The 22,703-nt window shown below is 41.4% G+C and overlaps 1 protein-coding gene across 1 annotated transcript in view; it reads right to left on the bottom strand.

Annotated features, from left to right (window-relative positions):
- Positions 1-22,703, bottom strand: part of DGKK (diacylglycerol kinase kappa) — a 106,873-nt gene that overhangs the window by 11,946 nt on the left and 72,224 nt on the right. The window contains exons 8-18 of the mRNA XM_032756351.2: positions 22,564-22,666; positions 14,750-14,933; positions 13,941-14,049; positions 13,054-13,193; positions 11,940-12,021; positions 10,137-10,228; positions 7,050-7,149; positions 5,853-6,081; positions 4,216-4,320; positions 3,666-3,762; positions 2,002-2,109 (exon numbers count right to left, since the gene is read on the bottom strand). Of these exons, the coding sequence (XP_032612242.1) occupies positions 2,002-2,109; positions 3,666-3,762; positions 4,216-4,320; positions 5,853-6,081; positions 7,050-7,149; positions 10,137-10,228; positions 11,940-12,021; positions 13,054-13,193; positions 13,941-14,049; positions 14,750-14,933; positions 22,564-22,666 (1,349 nt within the window). The remainder of the gene's footprint in view (positions 1-2,001; positions 2,110-3,665; positions 3,763-4,215; positions 4,321-5,852; positions 6,082-7,049; positions 7,150-10,136; positions 10,229-11,939; positions 12,022-13,053; positions 13,194-13,940; positions 14,050-14,749; positions 14,934-22,563; positions 22,667-22,703) is intronic.

A 22,703-nucleotide genomic window follows, 5' to 3' on the forward strand; every position in this document is an offset into this window, starting at 1 on the left:
TGCAATTTTTTTGAAGCAGCAACTTTTCTGGCAAAGTGAAGTACTTTTCCAAACACCAGATCCATATACTAAATGCTTAATTCAATGCCACGGAACAGATCTAAGCTTAGTAGGGAGATTTTAGAGGAGGAGCCAGTGGAGAAAAATAGGAGACAGGAAAGAATATCAGGTGACTTGAGGTGGAGGGGGGGGGGACAGGGTCTTGCTGACTGTGGAATCTCTGATAGAAATAGATGGGGCGCTTAAGATCACTAGAAAGGCTGGATATAGTTTACTTGGAGCTTGTAAAGTAGAGCCACAGAAATGAGCCATCATCACATGGAATGAGTTTTGAAATGTCAGAAGGCTAGCACAAAATTATTGAGACACTGTTTAAACCATTCATTCTCTGGGCACTTTGGTGTTCTCATCTACAAAAATAGGAGTTTAGGTATATGAAAATACACAATACCTAGAACAAACCAATTCTGAAAAAAAGAATCAAGTGGGGGACTTTCATCTCCCAATTTCAAAAATTACTGTAAAGCTGCAGTTATCAAGATAGTGTGGTACTTGCATAGGATAAACACATAAATAAATAGAACAGAAGTGAGAGTCCAGAAATAAACCCTTGCATTTGTGGTCAATTGATTTTTGACAAAGGTGCCAACACGATTCATTGCGGAAAGGATAGCTGTTTTAAAAAATGGCACTAGATCCAGGCGCGGTGGCTCATGCCTATAATCCAACACTTTGGGAAGCCGAGGCGGGCAGATTGCCTGACCTCGGGAATTCGAGACCAGCCTGGGCAAAATGGTGAAACTCCTCTCTACTAAATTACAAAAAATTAGTCAGGCATGGTATCATGCACCTGTAGTCCCAGCTACATGGGAGGCTGAGGCAGGATAATTACTTGAACCCAGGAGGCAGAGGTTGCAGTGAGCCGAGATCATGCCACTGCACTCCAGCCTAGGTAAAAAAAAAAAAAAACAAATAAATAAATAAATAAACAAACAAATAAATAAATAAATAAAAATGGTGGTGAGATAATTAAATATCCACAGGCAAAAAGATAAACTTAGACTCTTACCTTAGACCCTCACACTATACGTAAAAATTAACTCAAAGTAGATCATACACTTAAATGTATTAATAAGAGCTAAAACAATACAAACTTTAGAAGAAAACTTAGGAGCAAATTTTTAAGATCTTAGATTAGGCAAAGATTTCTTACAGATGGCACCAAAAGCATGGCCCATAAAGAAAAAAAACTGATCAATTGGACTGCCTTAGAATTCAATACTTTTGTACTTCAAAGATACCACTAAGAAAATGAAAAGACCAGCAAGAGACTGGGAGAAAATATTTGCAAATCACGTATCTGACAAAGTTCTTGTTTCTCAGCCCAGGCCTGCTTTGAGAAAGAGGTTCTAGTGGTGGTGGCAAGGGTGGGGTGGGATGGGGTGTCACGCTTTTTACTTGTAGCTTCAATGTACCACAAGAACTCTGAGACTGACTTAGGTCTTGTCTGAAGTATGAAAGTGCGAGAAGGTGCCATGCAGGCTAACGTTGGATAGGATAAAATTAACGGGTCCAGGGGAACCAGGTTAGGAACACCAATAACAAATAGAGGGATGTTTGATACTTTGCAACTTTGTCAAGTGAAAACAGATCTGAAGCCACTACTGAAACCTGGTTAAACTTTCACAGACAGAACAAAGATGGGCGATTTGCTAAATTGAGTCAACATAATCTGTTGTCAGTAACAGTAACACAGGTAGCTGTGTTTACACAGAAATCCACAGGTCTGGATTTGAAGGCAGCTCCAAGTTTAGGATGCCAGTGCAGTCATCCAAAATTTGGCACACACTGTTCCGCTAGACTAGTCTTGGGGCCAATGCATTTTACTTCCAGCGGGTCCCTTTCTTTCTGTTGCTTGTCTGAGAGGTAGAGAATGTAGGAATACGTATGTGTATTGTGATTGTGTGTTTGCACGTAGGGAAGGGAGTTTCTTTTCCTTACTTGTATTGCCCTGGGTATTCATCTCTTCTGGTGTTGAAGTCCAGAGAAATTTTAGCATCCAGTCCAATTCCGAAGTAGTTGTTCATGACACATTTTTCTTTGAAGCGTCTGAAATCATTCAAAGAAGAGGACAGACATTGGTGCAGGAAAGAAGTGCCGCTATCATTGGGCATGAAGATGAATCTGCATGATGGAAAACCAGTGAGGGAAGGCCCCCTCCACACTGGGCACTAACTATAACATTTTTGAGAGGCACATGTAGATATCCTTTTGTGTGAACAACTAGCTTATTAGCTGTAAGAGGGAGTGCCTCACCAGTTGGGAAGCTTCAGTGGGATTGGAACTCATAATAAAGAAGCAACATTGATTTCAGTCATCTTCAGAGGCCTTATATATGAGTGGCCCATATTTTCTTCATATGCAGTATTAAGGGAAATACTGTTTACTCCTATAAAGAACTTTTGAATATCCTAGACACAAACGTGCCATGACAGTTAAGTCTGCACAACTGCTCTCAGTGGTGTCCGACATCAAAGGGCAAAGTGACCACACATTTGGGAGGAAAGACTGATAAAAGAGGGTAGATATGTACATAACAAAAAAGCCAAATTATTTGTCAAGTCTCCTGTGTCCATCTAGAGTGTCAACATCAAAACCAGTGGTGTGCCATAGCCAGCTGGCACCAGCTCATGTAAACTGATTATGCATATCTCTTTCCAACTCCAGATTCAATGGCATTATATCACTAACTTAAATAGGCCATGGTGAAAGGGTTTACACCATAAATGAATCAGGGCTTTCTCCCCCAAGAGAGCAGGTTGTTAAACACTTGCCAGTGCACTATTGATCAAAATTCATTAGGTAGATCCACAAGAGCTCAGACATAAATTTGAGCCAATGGTGAAGTGTGGGGGCAAGAATGCAGGTTGGAGACAGGAATAAAAATTGTTTTCTTAAATAAATTTTTTAAGAAAACATAAGTAATTGCTAGCTGTGTCCTTTTGAGAAATTAAAATGGATACAGTTTAGCTGTTTAATCTTAGATTACTTTTTTATTCATTACCATACTGACCCTACATCTCTCACATGAGATTTGCCTCCCTCAACCACAGTCCAGAGATTGGAGTTTCTCTAACTAATGTCCAAACTGATCTTCTTAATGGAACTCAGAATGAGTGAGTGTGGCAGAACTTGGCTGCTGGGGATATTCTAAAGAGGGAGAACTGGTGAGACAGATGTCTTTAGATTTGCTGCCTAGTCCCCTAGTGACCATTTAGTTTTTAGTATCTTCAACCATTTACTGTTAAGGGCAACAGTGAAAAAAAGCAAGTCCTCTGTAATAACAACAACTAACATTTATTAATTATTTATAATAATAATAATAACTGCAAATGCATATAACACTTAATTATGGGTGCCAAGCACTACTCAGTGCAAGTACTTTTCATATATAAATGTAATAAATACAGCAAACCCATGATGCAAGTTCTACAATGGTCTTCATTTTACATATGAGAAAACTGAGGCTCACATTGGTTTAGTCACTTGTGTAGGTGACACAGCTAGTAAGTAAGAGAAAGGATTTGACTATGGATATCCTGAGATTGTGCTCTTAACAAGAGAAAGAAAGAAGCCATTAAACGGTGATAGAGTTAAATACTTACATAGATTCAGGTGTAAAATGTAAGTGATCCAAGTTAAGGTTGTCTAGGTCTTCACTTTTGAGAGAAGATATAGAAGACAAAGTGCCACGACGAGAACCTAGACACAAAAGACATCACTTGGGTGTTAGATACAAACAAAAAAGCCCTTTCCCCTCACTTGTATTTCGCCCTATTTTCTCTGTGGAGGCAGGGTCAAGCTCAATGACTTTCTCCTAGATAATATTAAGGGTTCTAATTCCAAAGAGGGATCCTCTTGCATGGATAGGGACTTCCTGAGAGAAGAATAAAGCTGGGCTGCTTGCTTGCTGGCAGTGAAAACAACTTCAAATCTTGGATTTCATCAGGCCAGCCTCTTCAATGTTCCTAATGGGGTCATTACTCTGGACATTGGCCTGGGATCTTATAGTGTGAGTTTCTGGGAAAGAGGGAGGGGTATCTACCGCAGGATTATGGCTAAAAGAGGATGCATAAAAAATACATATTTATTCTTTGGGAACTAAACAACAGTGATGAAGGCTAGAATAAGGGAGGAAGACAGAAAGATGCTTACGGCGTTGTGGGCTTGTCTGGTTAATATCTTCTGGGTCATCTTCCAGGAAGAAAGTTGAACTAAAGTTCTTAACAGATATTGTCTGTCTGCTTTCCTCATCCAGAACTATAGAGAAAAGTGGGAGGAATGAAAGCAAAAAAGAAAGGAGAAAGGGAGAGAGGAAGGAAGGAGGGAGGGAGGATGGAAGGAAGGAAAGATTAATTACACTTATTGAACATTTATCAAGCATCTATTTTGTTTAGTTAACGGGTAGATGATGGAGACTCCCATTCGAGCATCACGTCTCCTCCATGATACTGTTTGTAGTCTCAGCTTACTTACGGTGTTGCTGTTTTTTCATATGCATGCCTGAGCTTTCTTTGTTTTACTGGTTACCCTTTTTTCTCTCACCCAGTACATGTGGTTGTGAGTAGAAGCTTGTGGCTGTGGATTGGGGTATCGGCATGGGAAACCCTCTGCTCTTCTACCTCCATTCTATTAGTTCATTTACTTATGTGGCTTTTGTCTATAATTGAGCCTCTAGGACTGTGCCACTCTTTCACTCTAATGTCTCACTCCACACCTGGAACATTTGGGAAGTCTCTTTCCTTTCACCAGCCAAATGTTGTATAGCTGAGATGCTCAGTCTCAGCCTGTGTCAAAGCTCATAGGTTCAATCTCTACCCCTACCAGGGAGGTATTTTCCTATCTCATAGCCACAAGCTACACCTCTAAATCTAACATATGTGTTGATGGAGCAGACTGAGGGTTGGTTGTGACAGTTATGTCTACATCCGTTTAATCTGATCCCCACTGCTTGGAAACTAATTATAGACATAGAGGCAAATTGACTGTTTAATCCTTCCACTGTGCAGAAGGGAGATTTTCTTTCTTTCTATGAAACTTGGCTGAGGTTGTACCTGAAGGTACCAAGGCAGGGCAAGGCACCATGGCTAAAAGTCAAGGGCCAGCCAAAGGGACTTCCTTGCTGCATGGGACTTCCGCTCAGTTCCAATAGTTCAGTTAGAATACACTCAGTCTTATACCACCTTCTGATCTGTTTCTCAAGGTATTGTGGGAAAGAAGTGGTCAGCAAAACATTCAATGAAGAAACTGAGGGAGTTGAAGAGTTTTTATTCTGAGTTGGGAAGTTTGCAGACTGTCGTGAGTTCTGTGCAATGGCAATTAATGCCAGAACTGTCAGGACCACTCTCAGGGCCCTTGTGCCTGATTAATACTGTGCAACACACGCAGAGTTGAACACCATTTTCTTTCTAAAATAGTCATAGGCTCAGTGGTTGGAAAGAAACAGGAGAAGGAGGAAAAAAGTCTTATGGCTGGTGGTGGAAGCTGATAGAGCTTTGAACCAGGTCACTTAGCATCTATTAATATAATTGTATAGGATGAGTGTTGGTTTCCACAAATGAGTAGCAGGAGTTGACTGTCTGGGAGGTAGGAGGAGCCAAAGGGGTAGCTTAGCAGGACTGAGGCTTTTCAATCAGTAGTCTGAATATTGACTTTGTATGCAATATGAATGCAGAATCTAGACTTTTTGTAGCAGAGTCAGAGAGCAAACCCGGAGTCAGTGAGGCCAGTAAAACATCCTCTGCAACTTTTTCTTTCCCCTACCTCAGTCACTACAACCCTGGCCACCTTACCTTGTTCAACTTGGAATATGATGAGTTTCAAGGATTTCTGGAGATTCTGGGCCTTTGTGGCCAGCTCCAACTTGCACTTGGCTATGTGGTCTATTTGAGGAACGAAGGGCTTCCGATCTGCCTTGCTGCTGTCTGCATATACTGTAGCACTTTTCTCAGCAGAAGTAGCTGCTGCCTCCTCAGCCAGGACATCGATCAGGACACTAAGCTTATCATACATTAAGTCACTCTATATAGAAAGGAAGGAGACAGGGCATTGTTATGAGGGACCCATGCTTGAGAGGACAGAATAAGGAGTGGTGGTGATATGGGGAAGGGTAGGGAGGGGTAGGAGTTGTCCATAAATGCTGAGCATAGAAAACCACATGTGAGAAGATGAAGTACTTAGCAAAAGAAGTAGGCGGGTAGATGTGATGAGATAACCAAAGGGTATTAGGAGATCAAACACATATCATTTGTTTCTGAGTGGCGCCATGCATCAGTGTATATAGCTGAGTCTTTCTTGTGTCAAACGGGCCTATAAAACAATGTGTAACACGCAAACTTGAGGAAAGACAAATATTTTTGGATTTTCATGGGCACGCTCCTCTGGATATTAACGTGCCTTTGCTTGGGTGCTTGGTGTGTGTCTTTGTATGTGTGTAGGTTTGGGCACCTACATCTGCTGCATGATTTAAGGTCTCGATTCTTAGCTCCATCACTTAATAGTTTGTGATCTGAGGCAAGTTTCTTAACCGCTTTGTGCCTCCATATTCTAGGGTAGTTGTGAGGAATAAATACATTAATATATTAAAAACAGAACAGTCCTTGACACAGAGTAAGTGCTATATAAATGTTGGCTATTGTTGTTAGAGAGGTGAATGTGAATGTATTTGTAGTGTGTATTCGTATGTACATACTTTCAAGCATGTTCTGGTGTACAACCATGCACATACCTGCTTGATGTACACTTGTGTCTAGTTGTGGGCAGATGCTTGGCATGTACATGGTATGTGTGTATGCATGTAGAGTGCCATCCTTCCTTTAGCAAAAGATGGAAGTTCAATGAGGTTAGACCTTCCTCATCAGGGAGGCTTAACAGCTGCCCCTCCTTTCCTTTCTTTTACAATTCCCAGTGAGAGGCATGTTTGCTTTTTATTAAAAAGGGGCCCCTGGCTGCTCCACAAAGAGTATAAGACAAAAGGAATGGAAACTTACTTTCAAAATCACAGACACTATTGCTGTATTGTTCTGTTTTATCTGACCCCAGGCCTTTACAATATCAACCACAAAATCTTCCACGGCTGAACACAGGAATCTGGAAAGAGAAGATAGATGGCACAATGTTACATGAATCATGAGGCCCAGAGCCCTTCTCTCTTACGTCATCAGTCCCCATCCTCCTCCTCTCTCTCTTTCCTGATCTGTCCTCTGTCTCTCACCCTCTCCTCCCAGCCTTTTTCTCTCTGCTTTTTTTTTTCCTGTACATATGGTGAAATATGTTCCATCCCCACTTTAGTCCAGTTTCACACCACTTCCCAAGTCAAGAACCTAATAGAGCTTGACCAGCATTTCTTAGTACTAATTCAGAAAAGAGAATTCACTTGGTCCAACTTGGGTCAGGTTTTCACCTAGGGTCAATCAGCTATGTTTCAAGGGCCCAGCTAATTTAGTACAAACAATTATATTGGGAGGACTCTCACTGTGGGAAGTTTTTCTCAAAGGAGAGTGTAGTCGACTGGGCAGGAGCCCCCTAAGAAGTCCCAGGAGAAACAAATGACCCACATATTTAGAAGGGGGAATGTGTTCCTCAGGTTATGAGAAAGCAGCTATAGGTAGATATTGCAGAGACTTTTCTTTTTTTATTTTATTATTATTATACTTTAAGTTTTAGGGTACATGTGCACAATGTGCAGGTGTGTTACATATGTATACATGTGCCATGTTGGTGTGCTGCACCCATTAACTTGTCATTTAGCATTAGGTATATCTCCTAAGGCTATCCCTCCCCTCTCCTCCTACCCCACAACAGGCCCCGGAGTGTGATGTTCCCCTTCCTGTGTCCATGTGTTCTCATTGTTCAATTCCCACCTATGAGTGAGAACATGCAGTGTTTGGTTTTTTGTCCTTGCAATAGTTTACTGAGAATGATGATTTCCAGTTTCATCCATGTCCCTACAAAGGACATGAACTCATCCTTTTTTATGGCTGCATAGTATTCCATGGTGTATATGTGCCACATTTTCTTAATCCAGTCTATCGTTGTTGGACATTTGGGTTGGTTCCAAGTCTTTGCTATTGTGAATAGTGCCGCAATAAACATACGTGTGCGTGTGTCTTTATAGCAGCATGATTTATAGTCCTTTGGATATATACCCAGTAATGGGATGGCTGGGTCAAATGGTATTTCTAGTTCTAGATCCCTGAGGAATCGCCACACTGACTTCCACAATGGTTGAACTAGTTTCCAGTCCCACCAACAGTGTAAAAGTGTTCCTATTTCTCCACATCCTCTCCAGCACCTGTTGTTTGCTGACTTTTTAATGATCGCCATTCTAACTGGTGTGAGATGGTATCTCATTGTGGTTTTGATTTGCATTTCTCTGATGGCCAGTGATGATGAGCATTTTTTCATGTGTTTTTTGGCTGCATAAATGTCTTCTTTTGAGAAGTGTCTGTTCATGTCCTTTGCCCACTTTTTGATGGGGTTGTTTGTTTTTTTCTTGTAAATTTGTTTGAGTTCACTGTAGATTCTGGATATTAGCCCTTTGTCAGATGAGTAGGTTGCAAAGATATTCTCCCATTTTGTACGTTGCCTGTTCACTCTGATGGTAGTTTCTTTTGCTGTGCAGAAGCTCTTTAGTTTAATTAGATCCCATTTGTCAATTTTGGCTTTTGTTGCCATTGCTTTTGGTGTTTTAGCCATGAAGTCCTTGCCCATGCCTATGTCCTGAATGGTATTGCCTAGGTTTTCTTGCAGGATTTTAACGGTTTTAGGTCTAACATTTAAGTCTTTAATCCATCTTGAATTAATTTTTGTATAAGGTGTAAGGAAGGGATCCAGTTTCAGCTTTCTACATATGGCTAGCCAGTTTTCCCAGCACCATTTATTAAATAGGGAATCCTTTCCCCATTGCTTGTTTTTGTCAGGTTTGTCAAAGATCAGATAGTTGTAGATATGCGGCATTATTTCTGAGGGCTCTGTTCTGTTCCATTGATCTATATCTCTGTTTTGGTACCAGTACCATGCTGTTTTGGTTACTGTAGCCTTGTAGTATAGTTTGAAGTCAGGTAGTGTGATGCCTCCAGCTTTGTTCTTTTGGCTTAGGATTGACTTGGCGATGCGGGCTCTTTTTTGGTTCCATATGAATTAAAGTAGTTTTTTCCAATTCTGTGAAGAAAGTCATTGGTAGCTTGATGGGGATGGCATTGAATCTATAAATTACCTTAGGCAGTGTGGCCATTTTCACGATGTTGATTCTTCCAACCCATGAGCATGGAATGTTCTTCCATTTGTTTGTATCCTCTTTTTTTCATTGAGCAGTGGTTTGTAGTTCTCCTTGAAGAGGTCCTTCACATCCCTTGTAAGTTGGATTCCTAGGTATTTTATTCTCTTTGAAGCAATTGTGAATGGGAGTTCACTCATGATTTGGCTCTCTGTTTGTCTGTTATTGGTGTATAAGAATGCTTGTGATTTTTGTACATTGATTTTGTATCCTGAGACTTTGCTGAAGTTGCTAATCAGCTTAAGGACATTTTGGGCTGAGACAATAGGGTTTTCTAGATATACAAACATGTCATCTGCAAACAGGGACAATTTGACTTCCTCTTTTCCTAATTGAATACCCTTTATTTCCTTCTCCTGCCTAATTGCCCTGGCCAGAACTTCCAACACTATGTTGAATAGGAGTGGTGAGAGAGGGCATCCCTGTCTTGTGCCAGTTTTCAAAGGGAATGCTTCCAGTTGCAGAGACCTTTCTTAATGTCAAAGATGGAAAGCAAGGTGTCTATACTATAGGGAGCTATGCTATGCTCTTAAATGGTCCATAATATTGTGTTTCCCTACTATAATTCTCTTCCCAAATCTCTGGATTGCAATTTTGACTTTTTGGAGCAGCAGATGACTTCACCTCAATGTCATCTTTCTTTCCTAAACTTTCCATTCAGGGGGTTTGAGTTGGGAGAAACCTGATTTGGGAACATAAACATATATTTTCCTTGGTCTCAACACCCCCAGCTATCAAAATGAGCCCCATGTCTGACCTGGGAACAGCCCCAAAGGATGAGAGCCAAAGGAAGACTGACCTGGTTGCGATGATCATCTCTGTGGGGTACTTGGCCTTCAGGATTTTGTTCAACTCGGTGGCTGCAGATTCTAAGTGTTGGATGGCAGCAGCCTAGGGGCAAGAGGAGTTCTTAGCTCTGGAATCTTAGTACAGTAACACAGTGTGCTGCCCATCCTCATCCCCCGCAGCCTCATTGTTTCTTACTGACTCTACCCGCAACTCAACTGCCTCTCTAGAAATGATAATGATCAAAGAATTCTTGTTGAAGTTCAACAGAGATGATCTTAGATCTAAGCGTATTCTAAAAATTTAGATGCATTTCATTTTCTCTTAATAATCAAAACCTCATATGAAGGAGGTACTATTTCTTTCATGTTTCAAATGAACAAACAATCTCATATTACATAGCTAGTAAGGAATAAAGCTGGATTCAAATCTACATCTTTCCAATTCCAGAATGTAACTTCTTTAATAATATTACTACCAATAATAACAGCACCCACTTACATAGTACTGACTATGTGCCAGGCTCTGTTCTAAGCTACATGTATATTTTTTCATCTAATCCTCATAACAACCCTATGAGATAAAGACTATTATTATCTCCATTTCACAGAAGAGAAAGCTGAGGCCCAGAGAAGGGAAAGATGATAAGTTGTAGAGCCAGGATTCAATTCCAGGTAGTCTGGCTCTTGAGTCTGTGCTCTTAATTACAACTTCTACTCCTTCCTCTCTATCACCCTTGACATTCAAACATCTACCAAGGCCTGATAATTCTATTTTTTCAGTATGTCTCAAATGTATCCACTGCTACTCATCCCTGCTACCACTTCACCAGTCCAAATCACCGTCACCTCTTGCCTAGACAATGACAACATCTCCTAGCTTTTCTCTTTGCCTCTAGTCTTTTATTCCTTCAATTGTGTCTCCACACACCATGGCACTCCTCTACTTAAACCCCTTCTCTTAGATAGCAGACTGGATAGATGACTGGATATGTGATAAAGCATGCATAGGAAAATGTTAGTAGTAGAGCTACCATTTCAACTTTCATCAATGTAGAAATTTTCATAATAAGATAAGAAAAAAATCCTTCTGTAATTCTTATTGCTCTTAGGATGAAATCCAAACTTCCTACTGTGGTTTATCAGGCCCTTCCCGGCCTGGCCCCTGATTACTTCGCTAGCCTCATCTTTAGTCACTCTCCCTGAATGCCCCCTCCCTGGCCCCTATGCATCAGCCATTATGAATGTACTTCAGTTTCGTGAATATTCCATGCTCTCCTTTGCCTTTGGAAGAATACACGCTGTTCCATCTGTGTGGAACAGCCCTCCCCTTTCTTATTCTCCTGGTTAACTCCCTCTGGATCTCAAGTCCCTTGTGAAATGGCACTCCTTCTGAGCGGCTTTCCTTGATTTCCCCAGACTGAGATAGATTTTCCTGCTATGTGTTCCCAACCCCCTCTACTTCCTTATATACTAACACTCATACTACTTGATTAAAACAATTTATTTTTCCATCTCTTCAAGTAGTCTATGTCATTCTTCTTTACCCACTAGCATATAAGAACATCTCCTAGAATAGTATCTCACATAAAGTAGTTACTCCATAAATATTTTGAATGAATAAGTAAATGGGTAAATGAATTATATCCGCAATGCTTAACCTAGTTCTTGGTAAATAGCTGCTGAGTGACATGTCACCAACCCTCAATGATCTCATCCTCATCCATGGACAATGCAAAAGCTTCTCTCTGGGTTTTGCCAATTATTTCACTGTGTAATAAAGATATTGGTCTGAATTACAGCTGAACAGTAGTTACCTCAAATCGTGGTACATCCATTTCAACCTGTCCTTTTAGCAGCAGGGTTTGTCTGGGAGTCTCACGAATCATCACACTCCATCTGAAATGAATTTCAAAGACGGATATTTAAGGGTCTGTTTCATGACTGGTAAAATTTAGTGCCTCAAAGGTGAAGATAGAAGTAAAAATGTTTATGTGGTGGGGGGAGGTGGGTTGTAGGGGGTGCCCAAGCAATCTCTGGTCACCTGATCTCAAGGTGACCATAAGAGGGACCTCTGTCTCATGACTTCTGTAGGCCAGTGTGATGGAATGAATTCCCTTCCCTTTACAGGGTTCTCAGAGAGCAGTGCTTCTTAACCAGAGGTAACCATCAAGATCATCAGAGGTGCTTTTGTACAATACACATTCCAGGGCCCTGCCAAGACCTACTGAAACTTTGTGGTGGGGCTCAGGTTGATGTTTTTAAAAAGCTCCCCAGGAGATCCTTATGGGCAGCAGTAAATCAAATGCTCCTATATACACCAGCATGGAAAGTCTTTTTTTCCTCAGGAGATAGGATGGTAGTACTTGCTCTTCTCTAGAGCAGTGACAATGTAAGCAAGTTATTTCTAAACTCTCCCTCCATCCCTTTTTTAGTTTCTTTGAAAATCTGATGAAATTATAGACTTTTCCCCAAGAGAGAATATGCTTAAACAGATCATTGGCTCTGCAATTTGAAGAGGGTTCACAGAACCCTTGAACTTTATCCATGGGGCCCCTGCTCTAGAATCCTTTAGTTCCTTGGTGTTTTTGTTGTTGGTTTTGTTTTGTTTTGGTTTGGTTTTTTTTGAGACAGGGTCTCACTCTGTCGCCCAGGCTGGAATGCATTGGCATGATCACGGCCCACTGCAGCCTTGACCTCCCAGTAGGATCCTTTAGTTTTGAAGAGGGGCTTCAATGATGTTTGAAGGATACATGGTAGACCCTGGCTTCCCAAGAGAAAAGCCCCACCCAACCCACAAATGGCTCTGCACTGAAGCCAGAAAGGAAATGAGGCTCTATCAGAGAGGTTAAAGTATTCCTGATTGAGATGATGTAACTGATGTGGGACAGGAAGAGGCACAAGGGTGGGCCTGGTCTTTCGGCCACTTACCTGTCTAGGATCCTCACACTAGCCTGCTCCACTCTGTTGAGGATGTCCAGAGGTGACTTGCTTTTGTTCCAGAATGCACCCCAGCCCAGGACACGAGCCAGATCATTGCCGGTTCCAAGTGGGATGACTGCCAGCTGACACTGCAAGAACAAAAGGAGACACCCTTTTCAGACAGTCTTTCTATCAAGCTTCACCCATGAAAGAACCCAGAGGGTACTCTTTGGGAAGAATTATGGTCTTAAAACCAGTGGATTTAAGGGACTTCAGATTCTGGGGAAGGTAATGAGAGGATGTTTGCAATTGGGTGAAATTTTCCCTAAGGAGTTGGACCCCAGTGTTAACAACACAGAACCTACTAAGTAAAGGGAAAAGTTGCTGGAATATGACAATATTCATGGCCATGCTTAAAGAAGAGAAATATAGCTGTGAATTTCTATCTGGGCTGGGCCAAGGAGGTGAAGTAAGTCAGGAGACAAAGCTACTGGAGTGAGAAGAGCAAGGGGGCTGCCTAGGGACAGCAAGGAGACATAGAGGAAAGTTTCTGCCACTCTTGAGACTCAAGGAAGAAAATCAGTGGGCTCAGGAGGGGAAGGAAATTGGGGATTGAGTGCTGTCTAAGACCACTTCTGTTTTGTTTGCTCTTCTCCCCTTCAACTCTTCACTTTGAAGCCTAGGGAACAGAGCACTGCTCATTCTTTCTGTCAACGTCACACAGATAGACAACCAGAAAACAGTGTAGATGAGTAGGCTTAGATTGGGAATCTACCAGTCAGGCTGAATATGAAACCTGGGGGAAACATATTTTACAGACAGGGAGGGCGAAGACTTGGGACTGCACACCCCTACTCTTTCTAGCAATGGCTAAACTGAGTCATCCAGGGACTTACCCTTTCATGTAATCCAAAGGCATCAATCAGAGATAAGACCCAGCTCACACTGCCATCTCCACCACAAATCAGAATGCGAAAGCGAGCAAAGTTCTTGAACATAGACAGCCTGGAAGGACAAAGAGGAAAGGGGGTCATTTCACGAACAGCTGGGTTTTGTAACTTTTCCTACAATGTGTCAGGACACAAGAATTGCTGCTTTGGCACTCTGCTAACAGACCACCTGCCTTCTTTCCCTTAGCCCTTATCTCTCTGTGTATCTAAGACCATAGACCATCCCAGAGATCAGGGTTTGCCTCAACTCATTTTCTTTCTGTGCCTCTGGAAAACACTAGCAACCTAACCAGACCCATTTGCTGAGGCCCAGGAAGATGCCTTGCATGGTGGCCAGTGGGCTCACAGGAACCAGGACTGAGCAGCCAGATGGTCCCAAAATAAAACAGGTCTGTAGAGGAGATATATCTATTTGGTCCCGGGAAAGAGAGTGGCAGGAAAAGTAGACAGCAGTATCCGTTTGTCTCTTTCTCTGAGGTTAGGAGGCATAGTTTTACGTTTTCCAACCAAAAAAGATAAAGCAAATCCGAGAGGGGCTTGGACATGGGCTTGAAGGGATTTCTGGGAGAGGGCTAAGAGCCCTCCTACCAGCCAACCCAAAAGGCTCTGGAGTTATGTGTTTGTGTGCTGACTTGAGAAAATAGACATTTCCTGCCCAAATATAAGAACTGATTCCAAGAAGCCTATTTTAGTTTAGAATGTATAGAGGAAGACTCCCTTACATACCCAATCATATCCATGGGGTACATGCTTACCCTGCTTCAGGTCCACCCTTCAATAGGTCGAACACTTGAGATGGGTTAAGGTATTGCTTGAATTTTCGGAGGAAGATGATCCCCTGATGATCGCCACTTTTGGAGTTGATGAAGATGAGCAAGGGACATGAACAGGCTGATGACCAATCAAGATTCCAGAAGTCCGAAGATACTACTAATTGGCCTGACACAACGAAAAGAAAAAGAAGAAAAAAAAGAACAGACCCGTTGAGATGGAAACGAGACATGACTTAACATCACATTTTGCAATAACTTTTTGAGTATGAGTCTCAGTCTTTTGAGAATGAGGAGCAGAGGAAAAGTCAAGATACCACCCAGAGGGGCTTAAAAGTATTTGTCGTATTTGTCCGGCTGTCGTCAGACAAATGACATTTGCTGAGCCACTACTACATGCCAAGCATCATGCCAGATACTGCTAGGTGTATAGTCCCTGCCTTCAAGCTCAGGAGAGAGACTCATACACAACAGTATGTTGGAACATAAGGAATAAAGAAATTGGTGCCACAACCAAGGATTAGTAAAACTGTGAGGAAACTGAGGAAGGAGAGGATTGAGAACCCAGGAGGAAGGCCAGCACACAACTAGTCCTTTCTCTGCCCAGGATACCTCAGTTCTTATAGTGAGAAGATACCAGGTCAGGAGAGAGGGGAAGGAAAGGCTGTCATTTAGCCAGGAGCTAATAACAGAACATATCAATGTGGGGTGAAGCAAAGAGCTTTAATCACTTCTCTAAGGCTGTTGTAGAGCAATCTGTATTATCTCACCAACTTCCCTGGGGAAACAAGACTAGGAAAATTATCTGAACAAGGGAGAGGCTTTTAATAATCCCCAATATTGTAGTTACCCATAGAGAAGTAGGGCTATAGCAGTCTAAATAACCAAAGCCTGCCAGCTCGTGCTGAGTCTCAGAGCCTGTTGGCAGGGAGACAGGCAGTGTGCAATGGCCTCCTAAGAGATGGTAGACAAATAGTGAGCCCCCAGACCTTGGAGCTGTGGCTTGACAGGGATGCCTCCGCAAAAATAAATACACAGGACAAAAAGCATGTGGCTCACTCCTCAGTGGGGGGTGGGAGGAGGTGGGTTGAGAAGACCCATCTGTTTTAGCCTGGGTGAAAGGGAACCTGAAGGAAATCTACTTGAGCAGATTTCATAACTGGTTTGCCTGGAAAAATCGAAGGCAGGTTTCCTCTATGGGCCAATTCCCACTCACTGGCCAGTGGAGCTTGAAGGCATCCTAAGCCAGCTAGCCAGTCATGCACCAAATTTTTAGGACTTGCCGGGACTCACAGCTACAAGGGGAGTCTTGTAGAAGCTGGGTCACCTCACTAGCATAGCTCGGAAGTAGTTACTTTCCCTGAATACATTATCCAAAAGTAGTACCCCTTCCAACACTTTTTTTACTAAAGTAATATGTTGACACAATGGTAGTTAAGACACATTAATCCCTTCATTCAATAAATATGTATGGAGGGCATTCTCTGTGTCTGCTTTATGTCCTGAGAATACAGTGGTGGACAAGATAGAAATAGTCTCTGCCCTTGTGGAACTTGTATTTTAATGGAGGAGACAGACCATAACAAAGAATTATAAAAAAGAATTTGCCATGAAGAAAAATAAAGTAGGGAAAGGGGGTAGATATTGGAAGGGGTGTTATTTTAGACAGAGTGGTCAGGGATGGCTTCTCTCAGGAGGTGACATTTGAGATGAAACTTGAATGAATGCAGGAGTGAGCAATGCAGGGAAGAGTTTTTGGGGGGGTAGGAAGAAGAATAAGTGCCAGGACCCTGAAAAGGGAGACTGTCTGGGCTGTCTGAGGACCAGTGAAGAGAATAGTATGGTTGTTGTGGAGTGAGTGAGGGGGGGGAGTGGCAGAAGATGAGGTCTCAGAGAGGTGACAGGGGACAGATCCAATGGCAACAAGATGTTAGAGGAAGCAGTGCAAAAATAAGGGGAAGACTGTTCAGCATGGACCTGAGACATTACGAGTCAGGTCTTCAGATATTTAAAGAAAATAGTCAAAAGGTGTTAACTTTTTATGTGCTTGCTCCCCTACCCACCAACAATGCAGGCCCCAATTCATGGCTTAGCCCCAAGCTTACCTCTCCCTTGTTTTAGAACCTGTCTGTGCTCTGTGCTTCCCTTTCTCACTCTGCAACCCTCTGTCAACACCCTCTAAGTGAGCATATGACTTTGGGTATGCACCCTAATTAAAGGACTCATGGAAGCAACTTCTTGCCAACATCTAGTGGCTCTCTGAGGTGTGCTTGGAAGCAAGCACTTTCCCTGCCAGAGGTCCTGGAATAAACCTATCTATGCCCCCAATGTTTTTGTTTTGTTTAGTGTCAAAGGCCCTTTGGGGGTAGTTCCTCTCTAAAGGTGAGACAGCAGTGGCAGTGAGATCAACCACTGTGTACTGTTTGGGCCTCAGTTTCCTTATCTTCAAAATGAATCATTCAAAAACTTAAATTAGTTTCCCAGTGTTTAGATGAAAATGGACCTTTAAAAGCCAATCATTATGCTCATAACTTGGCTTCTAAAGATGAGAAGATGGTCAAACTTACTCATAACAAGAAATATACAAATTAAAACTACACTATGTTACCATTTTTTTGCTTGTCTAGAACATTGGCAAAAAAAAAAAAAAAATAGATAACACACTTGACTGGGGAGGCCATGGGGAAATAGGCACTCTCATACACCAAGAATGGAAGTGCTGAGTGACACAAGCCCTGTGGAGGTGAATTTGACAGTATCTATGAAAATTACAGAGGCATATGCATTTTGACCTAGTAATTCCATTTCTCGGAATTTTTCACATAGACGTGTATGTAAAAGGATATGTATGAGGCTGTTCACTGTGGCATTATTTGCAATAGCAAAAGACTGAAAACTACTAAATTATTCAACATAGTTGACTGGTTAAATACGTTATGGTATATCCATACAGCAGAATATCTTGTAAGTGTAAAAAAGAGCGAGGAAGCAATTTGTTGATAAGGAAAAATCTCCAAAATATACTGTGAAGGAGAAAAAGAGCAAGGCGCAGAACAATGTGCATAGTATTAAAGGGGTGGATAAGAATATCTATTTATATTTACTAGTATATACATGAAGAACTACTGGAAGGTATTTAAGAAACTAATGGCAGTATTGAACTGTGAGTGAGGATAGGGGGGCTGTAGGAGATTGAGAAGATCAGAGAAAAGATAGCAGCAAGACTTTTCATTACTATGTGTATATATGTATTTCTTTTTTAAAAAACCGAACCACGTGAATATATTAACTAGACAATAATTAAATTAAGAAATAGGAAAAAAGAATTACGCTAATGCTGTTTATAAATTAAATAGCCATGAGGGTGTAAACTAGAGTGAGCATAGGAAGCTTAGCAAGAAAATTCTGTAATTAAGGCAACTTGAACTTTAGCATCAGACCTCATTTGGTCACAGATGGGAAGACAGTGGGACATAGCCCCAGCAGGAAGGCAGTCCCAGGAGACTACAGGGGCAGCCCCATCTAGCATTTCCCCCTGAGGAAGAGAATATCTGAATTTGAGCAAGGCCAAGTTTGTCAAGAGAATCTTGTGAACCAGGTGACAAAGATGGGTGCCACTGAGGGCAGAAATATAATAATGTTAAGATTTATAACCAGGTGAACAATCCTTCCCACAAGATTGCTTTTGAATAGACTGATGTTAATCATAAGGGAGTGTCCAGTATTATTCCACAATTTTAATTGACAATTCACATGGAAACATAGAATTCTGGCTTGTGAACTCTGAAGTACTCAAAGCTGGAGGAAGAGATACTGGATGACAGAATCAAGACTGAAAAATGACCTTGTCAGGCTGACCGGTCAAAGTCCAGGGATGAAATGTAAAGGGAATAAATGTGAGGCTTGCCCTTTAGGCTCAAGGACATAAATTGTACCAGAACAGGACAATACGAACTTGACTTGGCAGCATCAAGTGTGAAAAGAGCTTAGGGGATTTAGTTGACTTTAAGCTCCTGATGAGTCAACAGCCTGAAAGAACCTTTCAAAAAAAGCTCATGTTTCTTTGAGCTGCATTAATATAACCATAGTGCCCTAAACAGGGAGCCAACAGTCCCACTCAAATTTATTCTGTTCACTCCACAGAAGATGCGAAATTGGCATAGGTTGGCTTACCATTCTCCTCCCGTACTTTTAAAATCCTCCCTTACAAATGTCAACTCATTTAACCATCAGGACACACCTGAGTACAATTGTTATTCCTTATTGGCAGAAAACAAATGCCAGATTAATCACAGAGAGGTTAAGTAACTTGTCCAGGGGCATACAGTAAATGATAGAGTGTGTTTCTAGGACTAGTAGAATCAGCAGCATCTCGGACTTGTTAGAGATGCAAATTCCTGGGCCCCACCCAGATCTACTGAATCAAATGCTCTGGGTGTAGTGCCCAGAAATCTGTGTTTTAACAAGCCTTTCAGATGCTTCTGATATAACAACCACTGCACTTCACTATTTTTTCTCCATATGAGCCAGTGATGCTATCTTAGTCGTTGCTCAGCACTGAGCCTTACATACAGGCAGTATTCAGTAAATGTATTAAGGAATTCATGTAACAAATCTTCACTGTGCGTATACCATATACCCAGGTCTGAGTCAAGTGCTAAGGATACAGAGAGTTCACAGTCTGGGGTGGAAGACGGACACCATTATAATGTCATGTGTTAGGTGCTTTGAGATATGTGTTCTTGGTTTATAGCCAAAGAAGTAATTGATTTGTTTGGGAGAGTGGGAAGAGGCCATTACAGACGCTGTCAAACAGAGAAGACAATGTTTGATTTTCAGTTGGACCCTAAAGGATAAGAGAAGGAATATACCAAGCAGACTGGATAGGAAAAAGGGATAATTGGAAGGAATTCTCAGAAATTAGAGTCTATTGACTGAATAAATACATGCGTGAACAGATGGGTGCTGAAGAAAGGATTCTCTAGCTCAGCCAGGGGGCATTGAACCAGACCATCTTTAAGGACCTCACATGGCTAAGATTCTATGACTGGAAGATGCAAAAGATTCCTCTGGGATGGGACCTTCCAGTAGGAAACTTACCCATTAAAGGGCATAAGGCCACAGCCAAGAAGCCAGGAAGAAAGAGTCAAGAAGATAGGGAAGTTTGAAAGACATTTCTAAGAAGTTCCAGGACAAGTAATGCATGATAGAAAGAAGGGCTGTCAGAGAGTGAGATTCAATTGGATCAAGATTGCAGATGACCAGGAGGAAAAGTTAAAAGCTAACTCATGGGATGTTAAATCAGACACCAAACAAAAAGAATAGATTAGCTCAGGTGCTCCTAAGCAATAATATTATATCACTGGTGGAAAGAAGAAAGTAACAATGCCATTATTTGACAAGCTATGACAAGCATAAGAAGTGATATAGGATAGGAAGAAATAAATTTTAAAAACACCAACACAAGGACAGGAAGCACAGAACATGTTTGGCCCAGTTACAAAGGAGAGGCGGCAACCTTCTTAACACCTATTTGGGGTCATTTGTGGCATGCTGAGGTGGGCCATCTGCTTAAAGACATCTTTGTCAGGTCCCTGTGGGGGTGAGCAAAATGTCTCAGATTCAAAACTAGGTTGATTTCACGACCAGCCTGATTTTGCTCAGCTGACCAGTTTGCTGCTTTTCCTCTTGTATCAACCGCATCTTCCCCTAGTCCCTTATTCTCCTATCTAGGCAAGTATCTCTTATTTACTAAGTCATCAATCTCTTCACCTCTTTGGTCAACTACCTGGTGGGTGACTCCATATGGATAACTATTTGAGTAGATCTGAGAATAATATATGCATGTATACCTGAATGAAATTCAGTTTTGTGTCTTTACATGTTATTATGGGGACATATGAGTATACTTGCCTGCAGAAACCTGTATGAATGGCTCATTCCATGTACTAAGGTCTAGCTATATCTGTGTTAGGGTTGGAAAAATAACTGGAAGGATCTAGAGTGGCTGTGTGTGTGTGTGTGTGTGCGCGTGTGCATATATATAAGCACGCACATACACATGTGGTATGTTTAGTTCTAAAACTATGTTGTAACAGCTACAGGAATCTTTGCCCCCTTCTGTTCTCTAAGGAAACCATCTACTCTTCTTTTTTTTCCTTTCTTTGCTTCCAGCTAATGCTGGCTCTTCCCTGGCAGTGAAGTGAGAAACCAGCATCTATATGGGGATAATTTTTAAGTCAGTGAAATGAGGGTTCACTAATCACTCTTGGACCAGTGGGTATCCCACACGTCAGAGATGGACAAATTAGCAAATTAGAGAAATATAGATTAAAACATTCCAGGAAGAATTTGAACTTTCCTCCAGTAAGTGAAATTGACCATATATAGAGTGAAACTAATCATACACAAACTGAAATTTATGAGCGGTGTATCTCTTCCTTGGCTTAGTGAAATAGTAGTATGTCAGTGGTAAGTATATTAGATTTCTAAATTTCTTACTGTTAGTAAAATAGGTTAGGTCTTGTAAGCTGTGATATGTGATTTTGATCTTGACAGTTCCCAATCTTTAATAATGAGTAATGGGAGAAGCAAATGAACAAGTCAACGGCAAAAAGGAGAGTCTCTCAGAAAAAGCAAAGAAAAAGTAGGGAAGGAGAGGTGAATTCAAAAGGCAAGTGCCAAAGAGTGAATCATCTCTGTGGGGTCTGCACTTTTTATTAGGCTAGGAGACCAGATATTTAGTGGCCCAAGAAGTCGAGGGATTTAATTTTATGGTCCTTTGAGGTTATGTTTTTAGATACTTAGGCCCTTCACATTTTATCATCTATCCTCATAATAGATAGCTTCATTCCCATTTACAGATGGGGAAAGCAAAGCTCAGAGAATGTAAGTGACTAACCCAACATCACATATCTAGTAAGTAACTAAAGCTCATAATTGCCTAGCTCTTGTTTTTTTCCTTATGTCATGATACCTCCATGTCTTACTTATTCTTAAACAAACACAAAAACTATACAAAATACCCTTCTCCTTGGCTCCTGCTTTTTTTGTTCTAACATTGCTAGACCTCTTGACAGAAGACTCTATACAAAGTTTATTCTTGCTGCATTGATTTCATTACTACCTCCTTTCTGCTCAACCTCCTATAAATGGTTAACATTTCTAAGGTTTTCTCATTTCCAAAAGTCTCTACCATTCCCTTGGCACTTAGCATATGACACATTAAATTGTTAATTGTTGTATTATATCAGTAGCCTGAATCCACAATAATCAATAGCTCTGGCAATGCCCATGTCTTAGATCTTTCTGTAGCCTTCAGATACCTTGAGAACAGAGTTCTTAATAAATCACTAGTGTCCAGGAATTGACAAAGCATCAGTGAAGTTGGGGTAATGATCATGTTAGTTTCATATTTAAGGACAACATTGGCGTTTGTTTCCATTTTAAAAGTAACATAACCTGGCCTTCATGAAGTTCTTCCTTGACCACCTGGACACAAACATTTCATGACTTATCCAGTGTTTGGAAATCATGAAAAAGCTGAAATCAATTCTGATCAGAAACAATTGTGAACGAGCTACAGAGAACATGCCCACATACATATCCACCAGAAAGAACAACATTCACAATCCCAAAGGTAAGAGAACCAGGAGCTATCTATATACACATGCACATTCCTACTTCCCCAAAATGTTTGACTGGTTGAGGAGAATAATTTAATTGCAGTCCTTCTTCCCAGCCTTTGCACCTTCCCTGCATCCCCAATGTGCTTCTGAGGTTAAGATTTAACTACTCACCATCGCCTTTGGGGTCGCTTAGAGCAGTGGGAGGAATGACTGATGAGCGATGGCTTCCGAAGCAACATTCCTTGGAAAACCGTCTCCTACAGTCATCATGCACCTGAAACGACAAGAGAAGAGCAGAGAAAAAAAAAGGA

Source organism: Hylobates moloch, unplaced genomic scaffold, assembly GCF_009828535.3.
Source record: "Hylobates moloch isolate HMO894 unplaced genomic scaffold, HMol_V3 SCAFFOLD_7, whole genome shotgun sequence".
NCBI lineage: Eukaryota > Metazoa > Chordata > Mammalia > Primates > Hylobatidae > Hylobates > Hylobates moloch.